The sequence below is a fragment of the Anopheles arabiensis genome, chromosome 2 (assembly GCF_016920715.1).
Source record: "Anopheles arabiensis isolate DONGOLA chromosome 2, AaraD3, whole genome shotgun sequence".
NCBI classification, from domain to species: Eukaryota; Metazoa; Arthropoda; class Insecta; order Diptera; family Culicidae; genus Anopheles; species Anopheles arabiensis.
Genome location: NC_053517.1, coordinates 9,386,409 through 9,399,709, shown reverse-complemented (window position 1 = coordinate 9,399,709; position 13,301 = coordinate 9,386,409). Strand labels below are relative to the sequence as shown.

The window sequence follows — 13,301 nt, the reverse complement described above, 5'->3', positions numbered from 1 at the left end:
TGATGGTTAAAAGGTACTACGCAAAATAATATTCAATTCTTCTCAGTTAATATTAAAATCTACCCTATTGCCGAAAGCGTTATACGATCTGTTATACGTGCTAGACAGTGGGTCCCTTGAGCCTACCACCGTGGAAGAGAAGCCAGCCACTAATCACGGTCTTGATCTAAGTCATGAAAATCATAGAAGGGAGCAGAGACGGTATGTAAGAAAAGAAATTGATGAGCTTCACGTTTTTGTTTTAAAGATTCTAAACCAAACAGTAAATGGCTAGATTTTGTAACAAATTATAAACGTTTGATGATATCCTTAAAATGTGGTATACCATTTACATGTTTTATTTGTTTTGTGTTTTTTTTTTTGTCTTTTATTCTATATTTTTGTTTTTAATTGAAATATTCTATAGGTATTGTTTAGATTGAAATATTGTTGTAGCAAGGTTAAATCAGATCAAAGCGTTCTAAATACAAACTAAATGCATTGAGCAATATGCATTTTTTTATGGAAACTCTGTATATAGCGAAATCAAATGATTTAAAATACAGTAATAGTTTTTTGCATAACGAGCAATATCATTTCTGTTCCTGCTATATTTTTCGGTACAATAGTATTTGAAATAAAGATCGGTTAGCATTGAGCATTTCTTTAATTTTGATTCTTGCTAAGACAAAAGAGAGTATCATTTAGTATAAAACTATTGTCAGAAGGAAAAGTGTCGAATGCAAAATTGTGTGGACGAGAATTTCTTAAGGCCGGGGGACACTGTCCGTACTCGCTAGTGTAATTTCAATTTTCATTAGCGCATCTGGCGGCGGCTGGTGAAAGCTTTTTTTTTTGGTCATCGAATGGAATGGACATGCCGGATATCAAAATTAAGTAGTTTTTCCATCGTTTTTTGTCATGAAAATCGATGCAATGCGTGCAGGACATGTGCATCTACCTTTTACAACACTTTTTTCGTCCGAAAGCAAAAAATATGGAAAAATAACATATTTTCTGAAGCGGCTCTAGAATGTTTGGACGATTGTTTCGATCAGCCACCGCCAGATGCGCTAGTGAAAATTTAAATTACACTAGCGAGTACGGGCAATGTCCCCCGGCCTTTAAGGCCGGGCTACATTGATCGTACTCCATAGTGTAATTTTTGTGAACGCGTACGCCATCTAGCGGCGGCGGGTTGAAGCTAGAGGCTGGCATAATTTATCTGTCAAAAAACGTTTTGGGTTGAGGAGGCTATAATTTTACCCAGTGATGGATAGACATTGGAAGATGGGGAAAAATGTGGCCCAGCGCTTTGTATGAATGACGATTTGTCCAACAACAACAATTAACGGCCTACTTTGTTGCAATTTATGGACGTTTATCAACATTTCCTACGGCAAACAGGTAGCCTGGTCGAAACTTGATGAGACACCAAGTATGAATAATTTTGACACATAAATTATACCGACATCTAGCTTGCGCTGGTCGTCGCCAGATGCGCTAGTGAAAATAAAAATTACGCTTGCGAGTACGATCAATGTAGCCCGGCCTTTAAGGCCGGGCTACATTGATCGTACTCGCAAGCGTAATTTTGATTTTCACTAGCGCATCTGGCGGCGGCTGGTGGAAGCTTTTTTTGGTCATCGAGGGAATGGACCTGCCGGATCTCAAAATTTAGTAGTTTTTCCATCGTTTTCCATTGCAAAAATGGATGCAATGCGTGCAAGACATGTGTATCTACGTTTTACAAAACTTTTCTCCTCCGATTTAAGTAAAAAACATGGAAAATTAACGTATTTTCTGGAGCGGCTCCAAATTGTTTGGCAAAATGCTTCGGTCAGCCGCCGCCAGATGCGCTAGTGAAAATCAAAATTACGCGTGCGAGTACGATCAATGTAGCCCGGCCTTTAGAGTATATTGGACGAGAGTTTCTTGCGCGCTTTTCTGGAACTACCTGTTCATGAAATACAGATGTGGTGTGCAAGTGGTGTTGATTTGCGGGGTTCTACTGTACTAATATTTTTTCAAAGGTACTTTTTAAAATATAATTAGTAAAAAGCTACTCATTTAATTTCAATGAAAATTAAAAAAAAAAAAGATTAAAATGAAGCTATAACAAAATCCAAATAAATCCCAGCATTGTTCCGGTAAAATTAATTGAGCAGAAAAACAAATAGAAAGAAAAAAAATGATGAAGTACATACCAAACATTTTAGCAAAATAGCATAAGCTCTGACCTTCCTTAACAAAACCAAATCATACGTGCGTAGTATAAAAAAAACACACAAATTCACACAAAACATCAAACCTCAAAGTGCCGAAAAAACGCATCCTTTTTTTTTTTTTGTTTGCTAATAGCGACTTTCAAAAAGGCACACAGCCCACTCAAACGCGACGGCTAAATGATGAAGCAATCATAATATGTTTTATCAAAATCTCCTCATTTGCCAGGGCGATGAATTCATCAGAAAGCTGGGCCAACGGCCAACAACAACAACAAAAAACCACCCAGATGATCCTTTCAGTGAGAACCACTTCATCTGCCCATTAAGGTCTTCCCATCAACATCCGCATCAACAGCACGGCAACGCCACACGGGCTAGGAAGAAAAACTTGCACGAAAAACAAAAACCCTAACCCGACCCGGGTCCGCACTGGACTACTGCTGCTGCTGCTCCTGCCAAAGTCCAAAGAAAAGGAAAGCGATGCAAAGGACGAACAAACACGACCACACACACACACAAGCCACACGCGCAAACAAACAGAAAACCCCGTAGCAGCAGCAGCAGCAGCAGCACCTTAAATCTTCGCCAAACTTCACCAAGTCTACTCGCACAGCCGACCGCAAATGTGAAGCGATTCGAAACGGAAACTGCAACTAACCGAAGGCAAAACTTCAAACCCAAAAAACTTCCCACCGGGGTAACAACAACAACAAGCGAAATGGTACGTCCGCCAGCTTCCGGGACGTGTTCTTCCTACCAGTCCCCCCGAGATACGAAGTGCCTCGTCCTCCTCGACGGTACACTGCACATGGGAGTAAATTTAAGGATTGTTTAAAATCCCCCCTCCACCAAAATGAGTAATCGTTTTTGTGCTCTTCGTTGGCTGGGATGGTTGCAACAAGAACAACAAAGAAGGTAAGGAAAAAACAAGCCCAAAACAAGGGCGCACCCTCACATCCCAGCCAGCCAAAGGGCCGGGGGTTGAAATAATGAAGCAATCAGCGAACGCAAAATCCCCCTTCCGTTGGGCGATGGTCATGGCAAATGCATCGATAGAAAGGTTGGGAAACAAAAAGGGAGGGAGCAGTGGGAATAAAAGCAACAAAAAACATGGCTTACCAAATGGGAAAAGATCTCCAAATGAACTTTTTTCTTTTTTGAGACAGCAGCACTACAACACATACACACACACACAGAAAAGAAAGTGAAAAGAACCTTCCAGTCTCTCTAAACAAAGCGAGGCGTGAAAAAGCTGACTAAAAGCCGAGTAATTAGCGGTTTTTCGGGCCGGAATAATAGACACAATATTTACACGCCTCAAGTGCCGTCTTCGGTCCGGTTCCGGTTGTAGCATTGCCAATGTTGGTTCGCCTTTGTTGTGTTTCCATCCTTGCTTCTTTGCACTCACCTAGACTTTGGTGGTTGCCAGTTGGGACTGATCCTTGACAACTTGATGACAACGGTTTCCGTTTGACCAAGGCATCGTGCGCATCGTTTCCCTAGCGACGCCTCCGTGCGCTTAAGTAGCGCGGTCCTCTCCATGGACTACTTAGAGTGGTGCTTCAGTAGTTGCGGTGCTTTTGTCGCGTGTCGCGCCTTCTCTCTCTCTCTCTCTCTCTCTCTCTCTCTTTCTCTCTCTCTCTCACACACTCTCTCTGCGTTGTCGGTTGTGTTTATGTTAAATTTAATTACGTATTTATTAACTTGTTCGGCGTTGGCGTTCGTTGTTGCGTGGTGAGAGTGTATCCTTAGTGGGTGGTACCGGGCCAGCACGACAACCGACGGGCTAGCTAGTCAGTAAACAAACTCGTGTACGAAAGCGTCTTCCCACGGTCCACTTTTCCCACAGTGATTAGAATTGCAAAGTGATTGTTTTTATTCGATTCCCCATCGGCAGTCATTGCACGCACCTGCGCTTACTCTTCCAGCTTCCCTGCAGGATGAACACGCTCGCCTTGCGTCGGTCTTGCGCGCAAGCTTGCGGTGTTATACGTACCGGTACCGTCTGGCTACAAACTCGTAACATTGGTGTATTTTTTTGGTTTTTTTTTCTTGCTGCTCCCCCTCCCACCATTGGGAAGGCTTTCGCCGATCCGGTGTCCTGACTTTAGCGCTGCAAGTGATCAACAGCCGCAAGCGAAAACTTCCACCCCGCCACTGGTGCCGCCGCACGGAACCGTTTATCGCGTATCGTGGACGATTGGAAAACGGTTTGGGAATTGAAATTGGGCAACAGTGACGCGCTTCTCTTTTTTTCCTGCCTTACCTCACCCTCTCCACCAATGCAAGCACGAAACCAGCACCAAGCAGCATAATAATCCTTCGCAGCAGTTGGGACGCGGAGCTTTATAAAAAATGTAAATAAATACACACAGCCGGCGTTTATGTCTCGTTTTGGATAACAGACCATGGCCATGGCGCGGGCAGCATCGGGCGGCTGCTGGAGGTGGTTTATTGAAAGCGCATAATTGACTCAATGGGATTCTGTACATTTTTTTTCTATAGAGCCTCCACATGGGTTTTCCGTGAACGCAGAAGGGGTAATCGGTTATTATGGAAGCTTTTTGGGTTTAATGCGTACAGGACGTCTGGGAAGAGAATGCTTTTAAAACGTACATCCGGTTGCCTGCTTCTTCTGATGGTTTGTGGGTTGTAAGTTCGCCTACCGAAAATACAAGCTAGCAATCGATTCAATATGCACTTCATGGTATGGTTCAATAATTTATTCATAACAAAATATCTCAGTATAAAAAAATATCAAATAAAAAAGTAAAAATATTCCTTTGCTTGGTTCCTTTCTACTTCAATGCGTGATATTAACATCGCACTCAAAATCTCTGTACATCTTGATATTACTTGATGATACACCATGGGATAATAAGATTATGAATCTGATGAAGTAGAGAACCGTGGACGCGTTGGGGGCGGTCCTGTGGTACAATCAACTCGAACGGCTCAATAACATGCTCGCCTTGAGTTCAAGTCTAGAATGGACCGTCCCCCCGTAGCAACGATTGACTATCCGGCTGCGTAGTAATGAATTAAGTCCCGAAAGCCTTCATAGGCCGGCATGTCCGCGTAGAAAGTTACGCCAAATAGAAAAAGAAAAAGCCCCGTGGCCGATGGACGTTGTGGCCCCGTGACACACAAACTCTGAGCACCACAGCTTTGCCAATTTGCAAACCTTTTTGAGTCTTCTTTAACTGAAATTTCCGTTTGGATTTTCAAATCGAGCAAGCCTGTGAAACCTTTCATGAAGTATTTCACGTTTGGATATTTCCTCCGACAACCCCGTAATATTCCGACAATGAAGAAGTTTTCAGCACATGACGTTTTGGAGATTGGGCTAGCACAGCGGCTACCTAACAAAAGCTAAAACCATTTTTTCATTCTTTTATGGTCAAATTCCACATGTATTCAGCCAATTGTAGCCACATTAAAGATCTAGCTCTCTATAAAGTCGTAACTTTTTCAATTCTAAAGGCCGGGCTACATTGATCGTACTCTCTGGTGTAATTTTGATTTTCACTAGCGCATCTGGCGGCGGCTGATCGAAGCATTTTTTCAAACAATTTGGAGCCGCTTCAGAAAATATGTTATTTTTCCATGTTTTTTACCTTAACTGGACTGGAAAAGCTTTGTAATTGATAGATGAATATGTTGTGCAAGTATTTCAGCCGTTTTCGCATCGAAAAACGGCGAAAAAACTAATTAATTTTGAGATCCGGCACGACCATTCCCTTGAAGATGAAAAAAAGCTTCCACCAGCCGCCGCCAGATGCGCTAGTGAAAATCAAAATTACACCTGCGAGTACGGTCAATGTAGCCCGGCCTTAATGTTTTCGTCTGCGTTTCACTGTCACCCCGCCGTTGTGTCAAGAAAGCAACCAATGATCTAACCTCTCCCTGCTGTACCGCCGATTTCCAAATATTATGGAAAATGTAGTGTTTTTGTCCTTTTTGCGACGGTCACAAGTTCGGCACTCGGACACGGGCTGGTGGGGGTTGCATTTTCGGTGGGTGGCGTGTTGGCCAGACGTTCAATTGTGAAGTGTGAACCCCGATTCGTGACCATTGCACAACCACAGCAAGAACGAGGGGCCATCACCTCCAGAACGTACGCGTTTTGTGATAACACAGTCTAGTCCAGAAGAGAGGGAAAAAAATAGAAGTCTGCATCCCGTGTAACCTCCCCTCACCACTGCACCACTACTGAAAATTGCTGTTTCACCAAGCCGCGAAAGAAATAAAGCGAAACGGCGACAAATGGATTCCAGTTTCCCACCACCGTTGTGCCATTAGTTTGCGAAAACCCCGTGGAAAACGTTGCGACTGATAAGAAAGAACCCGTGCAGGCAGGCAGCAGTAGTGTTGTTGCTCGTGGTGAAGCGAATATCGGACCAGCGAAGCGCAGCAACCCTTCCCACCCTTCCCAGGCGCGCAAGGCACACCACAGGTGCATAAGTGCCGAGCTGGTAGAAGAAACAACCTTCAGCTCAAAGCGAAGGTGCCGATTAAAATAGTAACAACATTCATACAGGGCCTGTTTGTGCCTCACACCCCCTCGACGGGTGGAGAAAAAGGGTCGGTGCGGGCTTATCGCCAACCCTCCCCCGGCACACCCCATTTACAATCGGGTCGATTGTATACGGTGAAGCGTAAAGCAAAACTTTAAATTATTCCCGTTCGCTGGCCTGTGTCGCCGACTGTACACCGCAAGAGCCAGCCTGTAGTCACCCAGTGCGACAATGCAGCGCCAGTGAAACGACGAACACGATCGCGTATAGTGTCGTAACATCCCACCTTACCGCGCGTAGCTGTGTGTAAACCGCCATCGCTGGACGCCGCCTGACAGGCAGACCAAGGCAAGGCAAAGCGCAAGTGTAAAGGGGCAAACGCGCAACGTCCGTCGCGGTCACACCATGTTTGCCTCGCTCAAGAACAAAATCCGCGAAGAGACTGGCAACGATGTGGCGCCGCTGTCCGTGTCGCGCACGCGACGCAGCCGGCCCGAATCGCTCACCAGCGCCAGCTCGATCGACGAGCTGAGCGTGCTCGAGCAGAAGGAGGCCGAGCTGAACGCAACCCGGCTGGAGCTGCAGGAGCTTACCGGTCACCTGAGCAGCTTCCGGGAGCAGGCCCGCCTGCTCGAGGAGGAAGCGGGCCGCCTGAAGCAGTCCAATAGCGCGCTGGAGGAGAAGCTGCAGGCGACCCAGCTGCAGCGGGAGCTGCAGCGCGAGGAGCAGGACAAGATACAGAACTGCCAGCAGCAGGAAATATCGAAGCTCAAGAGCATGCTGCTGTTCCGCGAGCAGGAAGCGATCGATCGGATAGCGCACCAGAAGAACGCCGAGCAGCAGGCGGAAAGCCTGCGGCAGGAGGTGAACCGGCTGCGGGAGCTGGAACCGATGCTGGAAAACGCCCAGGACGAGCTGGAAAGCTTGCGCCACTCGTCGCAGTGCGAGCGAAACAGCCTGACGTCGAAGCTGGCCGCGATGGAGGAGGCGAACCGGCATCTGAAAAGCCGCGTCCAGGTGCTGGAGGATACGCGCGTCTCGCTCGGCCCGAGCAGCGGCGGCAGCGCGGACGAGAAGGTGCAGTGCTTGCTGCAGGAGCGCGACCTGCTCGAGCAGCGGCTCGAGGCGGCCCATCTGCACCTGTCCGACATCAAGACGAGCTGGAGCATCCAGAACATGACGCTCGAGACGCAGGTAAGCCGGCTGTCGCGCCAGGTCGCGGAAGAAACCACCGAGAAGCGGAACGCGCTCAAGGCGAAGGACGAGCTGACCGAGAAGCTGAAGCAGCTGGAGTTCGAGTTCGAGAAGCTGCGCTCGGAAATAACGCAACGCGACAATAAGGTACGTGCGTTGGCAGGGCACGCCAAGGCCTTTGGTTGCTTGATGTGCCTGATGTGTGTCATCTCATCGTCCTACATTTGCCTCCTGCCCTTCCAGATCAAACTGATGAACGAAGAGATCGATGAGCTACATTCCGCCCTCCGGGAGGCACGTGAACAGCACGAAGAGGAGGTCACGTTCATGAGCAGCAAAGTAGTAAGTAGCTCGAGCGCGGGCGCAAAGCCGCAACCAGCCACTTCCGCCAAACGCGCATCCTTCAGATGAGTGGGGGCTCACTCCTCCGGGAAAGTGTACCCTTGAGTTAAAGTTAGGCCCTCGGGTACCGCGCGCCCCCTGAGATATCCCATTCCATTGCTTTGGTGTTGCGCGTTTCGGTTTTAGTAGCTTATCAGTCAAGTGGGGCAGTGTTAGAATGCGCGATAAGCGCCGAGCTAAACCGTGACCGAACGAAAAGCACCAAAAACAACTGAACCGAATTTGAGTGCCGGGTGCTTTATTGCATTCCCATAACTTTTATTGATTAAAGTTCCTTAGGATTCGATCCTTCTCCCCCACACACCCTGCGCTACACGGGATAGCGTTCGCCTTATTTTAAACACTCCTTTACAATAAAGTACAATGTGACGCCATCGTATGTTTTTGTTATGATTTATTTATTGGTTCTCGCTTCTTTAAACCCGCACACGTTTTGCAGCATTAGAAGTGTGCTCTTGACAGCACACGCTTTTTCTCTTATCGCTGTGTGCTTATCGTGCGCTGTGTGCGTGTGTGTGTGTGCTTGAACATCGAACCCATTTCTCAACCCCAGCTCGGGAATAACAGCATGGCGTACCTTGAAATGCACCGTAAAGCATTGGCGCCATATTTATGCCGCCATGAAAGGTGCTTCAACTTATCGATCTAAACCATTTTCGTACTTAATTCATCGTTTCTCTATTTTCTTTCCTCCTCCTAATAGGAACAACTACAAAGCGAATGCACCGACCTGCGCACGAACCTGGCCGACTCGGAGCAGCGACTGTTGGAGTGCTTGGAGAGTGCGGACCGCTCCACCGGCGCTTATCAGGGCCAGGTGGCCGAGCTCGAGAACACCGTGCGCGAGTTAAACCGTCAACTGGCCGGGTGAGCAAACCATCGGGCATCGATTTTTGGGGAAGGGCATTTTTTGACACAATTATTATAATTTTGTCATACCTTCTTATCATTACGAAGTTTGTGAGCATAGTCGGTCCCTTTTTGTTTGCCCATTCAAAATGAGCGTTGGCTTCCCGGCGTGTATTCGTTGATGGCTTTCTCTCGGTTTGCGTGTGAATTGAATGTGTGCCTAAAATGATAAATAATTTCTCTTCGCAGCGAAACGCAGGAAAAAATGGCAGTGCTGATGAAGAATGCGGAAATGTCGCAGCAGGAAGAAATTTTACGCCAAGAGCTGCGCCACGAAAAAGATGAATCGATCGAGCTGCATGACCGCGCGATGATGCTACAGCACGAACTGGACAAACGGTAACTATCGCTTCCGGGCACTGACCCGTGAGCAAATGTCGTTCCTCCATCATTATCATCATCATCAACATCATTTTTCTGCCCACTTCCGGTATCCTCTCCCGCAGCCTAAACACCGTCAATGAGCTAAGAAAGCAGGTCGATGAACTCATGACTACGAATCTCAATCTGAATGCCGATCTTGTGGACAAGAACAAGGTTCGTACACGGTGCACATCGATTAAATTCGCATGCGCGGCTTACACACAACCATGTCTTGCTTACTGCTTTCAGATCATCAAAACACTGAACCAGCGGCTGGTAGACATGAAGAAAACGCTGCTGGAAGAGCTGAAGGGTCAGCAGAACGGTAACAACAATAATAATAATAATAATGCAATAGTGAGCTACATCGCTGGCAGCCAGCCGGCAACGGCACCACCGGCCCACGACCGATCGCTGGAACGATCGAAAAGCTTCGAGGGTAAGGCGCTGGCGAAGGAGAACGGAACGCTGAAGCAAAACGGTACCAACGGTGGTGCTAGCGGCCCGGTAGTGATGGATGAAGTGAACTTCCGCTATCTTAAGCATGTGATAATCAAATTTCTTACTAGTCGAGAGGTTAGTGAAGCGCCGTTTCCATCGCGAGAGAATGCAAACTTGGTCGGCCAGTCTACGTTAACCTTGCTTTCCGTCCTCCGTAGGTTGAAGCGAGACACTTGATAAAAGCCGTTTCGACGCTGCTGCAGCTTAGCTACGAGGAGGAGAAGCTGCTGCAGGACACACTGAACTGGAAGATGAGCTGGTTCGGCGGCAGCCGGCCGGGACAGGTTACGCTACCCACCAGCTAAAGCTCTGCCGCCCACTACCCCGTGCGCAGGTGCACGTGCGGCAATACGTTCACGCAGATGCTTCACGCAATGCAGCCTCCATGCAGCATATCTCCTATATACAATTTGCACCTACTTATCGGAATCTTCCAAGCGACAATTCAGCAGCAGCAGCAGCACCGGAAACTCAACCAACCAACCAAAGCGTAATCTCTAGAAAGCGTATGTGTGTCGATGAGGAGTGTATTAGGACGGGATAGTGCAAAGCGACGATACATAATCAAAGGGTTAAGGCAATTGATGCGCCAGAAATTAAGTGAACGATTTCATATGAGTTTAAAGTGAATGCACAACAAACGCTGCTTAAATCTCGTACAGAAAACGATCTCCACATTTGATTCGATGGATGGGGCAGCTGTGTGGCTGTTTTTCCATCATTAATATTACCTACATCTGTTGAATGCATTTTTATTGCATTAATTATGCCAGCAAACATTCCTGTGGTTGAAACACAACCGTGTACGAGCGAGTGAACGCTTGTTGAAAGATTATTCATAGATTCCTTATATGTTGATAGGGTTTACCAGGGGTTCTCATAGTTGTGGAACACTTTTTGACTCTTTCCTATTGGAAGTAAACTTCATATGTTGGAAATTGGACCCATTTTTGGCCAGACTCATTGGAAATTGCTATTAGATTTGACCAACAATGAAGCTATAGAGTCCAGTTCGCATTACAATAAGTTCATTTCCCGTAAGAAAGAGTCAATAAAGTGTCCCACAGCAATGCGAACTCCTGGAAAACCCTTATATATGCCCTTAGTATGTGATTTGCTTCCTTTTTTACCCCCAAAAGGTAATAAGTATTTACAATGCCATAGTATTATAAAGCGGCAGCAGCTTTCTCGTGTGATTTTATGAGTGATTTTTATCATTTTTTGTTGGCCAGTTTTTTTTTTGTCTATATACATATATATTAGCTTTTATATATATTTTTATACATTATTATGTACTGCTTGTTTTATTACCCGGAAGCGAGATGCAGACAAGTTGCACACGAAGGTATTCCTAGTCCTGGCACCATGCAGCGATTGTTGAGGGATAGAAAATGTGCAAACATTTGCGCTAAAGGAGAAAGGGGATACGTTTATCCGTGGTCTATCGAAAGGAGCGTTTTGATTGAGGAAGGCTTCATACAGGTTCATTGTTCATGTGTGTCTCCCACACAGCCATTATTCATGTTTATACGAATTCCAGTAAACCAATAAAAGCGCTAGGTAAATTAAAGCAAATCTCCCACCCAATATGGGCAGCTTGTAACGTGTATTTATCAGCAAAACCGCGTAGCTAGCTGGCCATATATGCCAGCGTCCTTTCGCATTCACCATACCCCACCACTTTATCCCCGTGCAAACGGTGACGCAGCGTTCGTCTGCAGATAGTAAACGCCCTGCACGCCGCGCCCAAAGTTGGACGGCTGGCCGCCCATGTTAGCGTCCGGTCCGGACGAGGTACAGCTGCCCGCCAGTATCTGCCCATGGTCGGCGCAGCGCATCGCACGGAACGGCGTGCCGGCGCGGACCGACTCGGCGTAGAACGTTGGTGCACGATCGTGAGCACAGCTGCCCCCCAGGTCCGTACCGCAGCCCGGCTGCGTGCGGCCACCGTTCGGGTAGAAGTTGGCCTGGCCGAGCGGCGTATTGATACCGTTCAGGCCGGCGTTCGTCATGATGGTTTCCACGTACCGGCCATCCGCCGGCGACACGGCATCGGCCTGTCCGAACGCAAACAGCGGCCCGGCCGGATCCAGCGCAATGATCGTGTTGATGCGCCCGTTCTGTGCCTTGCCGGCGTTAGCGGCCGCGTGCGCGCCCAGACTGTAGCCGATGATGTAGATGTTGTCCGGGTTGGCGCCGGCGGTCGCGATCAGCTGATCGATCAGCAGCGAGACGGTGTTGCCCACCGGTCCGACCAGGTTGCGGGACGCGATGTAGTTCGGGTTGATCGCACCCACGCCCCAGTCGACGGTGATCACGTTAAAGTCGCCCCGCTCGAAGAACGCATCCCGGATCAGCGGGTTCATGAAGTGCGACCCGTCGTTGTTCCAGCCGTGAATGGTGAAGCGCGTCGGGTGGGCCGGGTTGAAGTTCGAGCCGGTAATGGAGGCGGCATTGTTCAGCTGCAGTATCTGCGGTTGCGTCGGATTGGCCCGCGTGAACAGACGGAAAATCATGTCCTGCTGGGGCACGAACCGGGGTGCGGCGGTGCCGGCATCCGTTTCCGGCAGATCGTACGGGTTGGTGTTGACGAGATGCAGCCTACCGTTGCCATCGGGAACCAGGTGCCAGTTGCGATCGTCGATGGCAGTGGCTGGACATGGGTGAGTTAAAGCTAACGTCATTCAATGTCAATGGAATATTGTTTAACCCTATCAAGCTTACCACTGGCAATCAGTCCCACCACAAGGAAGGAAACTACGGCGCACAGCTGCATGGTACGGTCGGCTGAAAGGACTCGGTCAAGATCCGAACTGAAAATCACACCACGGCCCAAATGACCTTCCTCTTTTATGGACCAAAAAACGACCGCACACCACACCCCCAAAAGTTCTGGGTTTATCCAGATGATTAAATTATCGCGCCCTGCTTATCACGAGCCAACCCACCAACTTTATCCCGGCTAGATGGCAAGTGTATCTGAATGATCAGCTAATCACATCACGTTGATGGTTAAGGTAAAAGTCCAATAGTAGCGTCATGCCGTCGCTAGATTAACCAGTTCACTGGCAAATTCAAACCTATCATGCCGCACGTCAATGCCGCTTGCTGGGGGGGTGGATGGTACGGACAGCGCACAGCGTGCTCAGAGCACGCGGGCCAGTATCTGTGGCGCGATAGGGGCGCTGGAACGCAATGGGTTGAACCA

At 47.9% G+C, this 13,301-nt stretch overlaps 2 protein-coding genes across 2 annotated transcripts; one reads left to right on the top strand and one right to left on the bottom strand.

Annotated features, from left to right (window-relative positions):
- The first annotated feature begins 6,076 nt into the window (after positions 1-6,076).
- Positions 6,077-11,680, top strand: LOC120894652 (golgin subfamily A member 1). Its single transcript, XM_040297366.1, has 7 exons — positions 6,077-8,065; positions 8,162-8,260; positions 9,024-9,187; positions 9,419-9,568; positions 9,676-9,766; positions 9,842-10,168; positions 10,252-11,680. Exons 1-7 carry the CDS (start codon positions 7,130-7,132, stop codon positions 10,396-10,398), a joined length of 1,914 nt encoding a protein of 637 aa, XP_040153300.1. The 5' UTR covers positions 6,077-7,129; the 3' UTR covers positions 10,399-11,680.
- Positions 11,659-13,091, bottom strand: LOC120894653 (pancreatic triacylglycerol lipase-like). Its single transcript, XM_040297367.1, has 2 exons — positions 12,818-13,091; positions 11,659-12,746 (listed from the first exon to the last, which is right to left on the bottom strand). The coding sequence occupies exons 1-2, from the start codon at positions 12,867-12,869 to the stop codon at positions 11,776-11,778; spliced, it is 1,023 nt and encodes a 340-aa protein (XP_040153301.1). The 5' UTR covers positions 12,870-13,091; the 3' UTR covers positions 11,659-11,775.
- Positions 13,092-13,301: the final 210 nt, after the last annotated feature.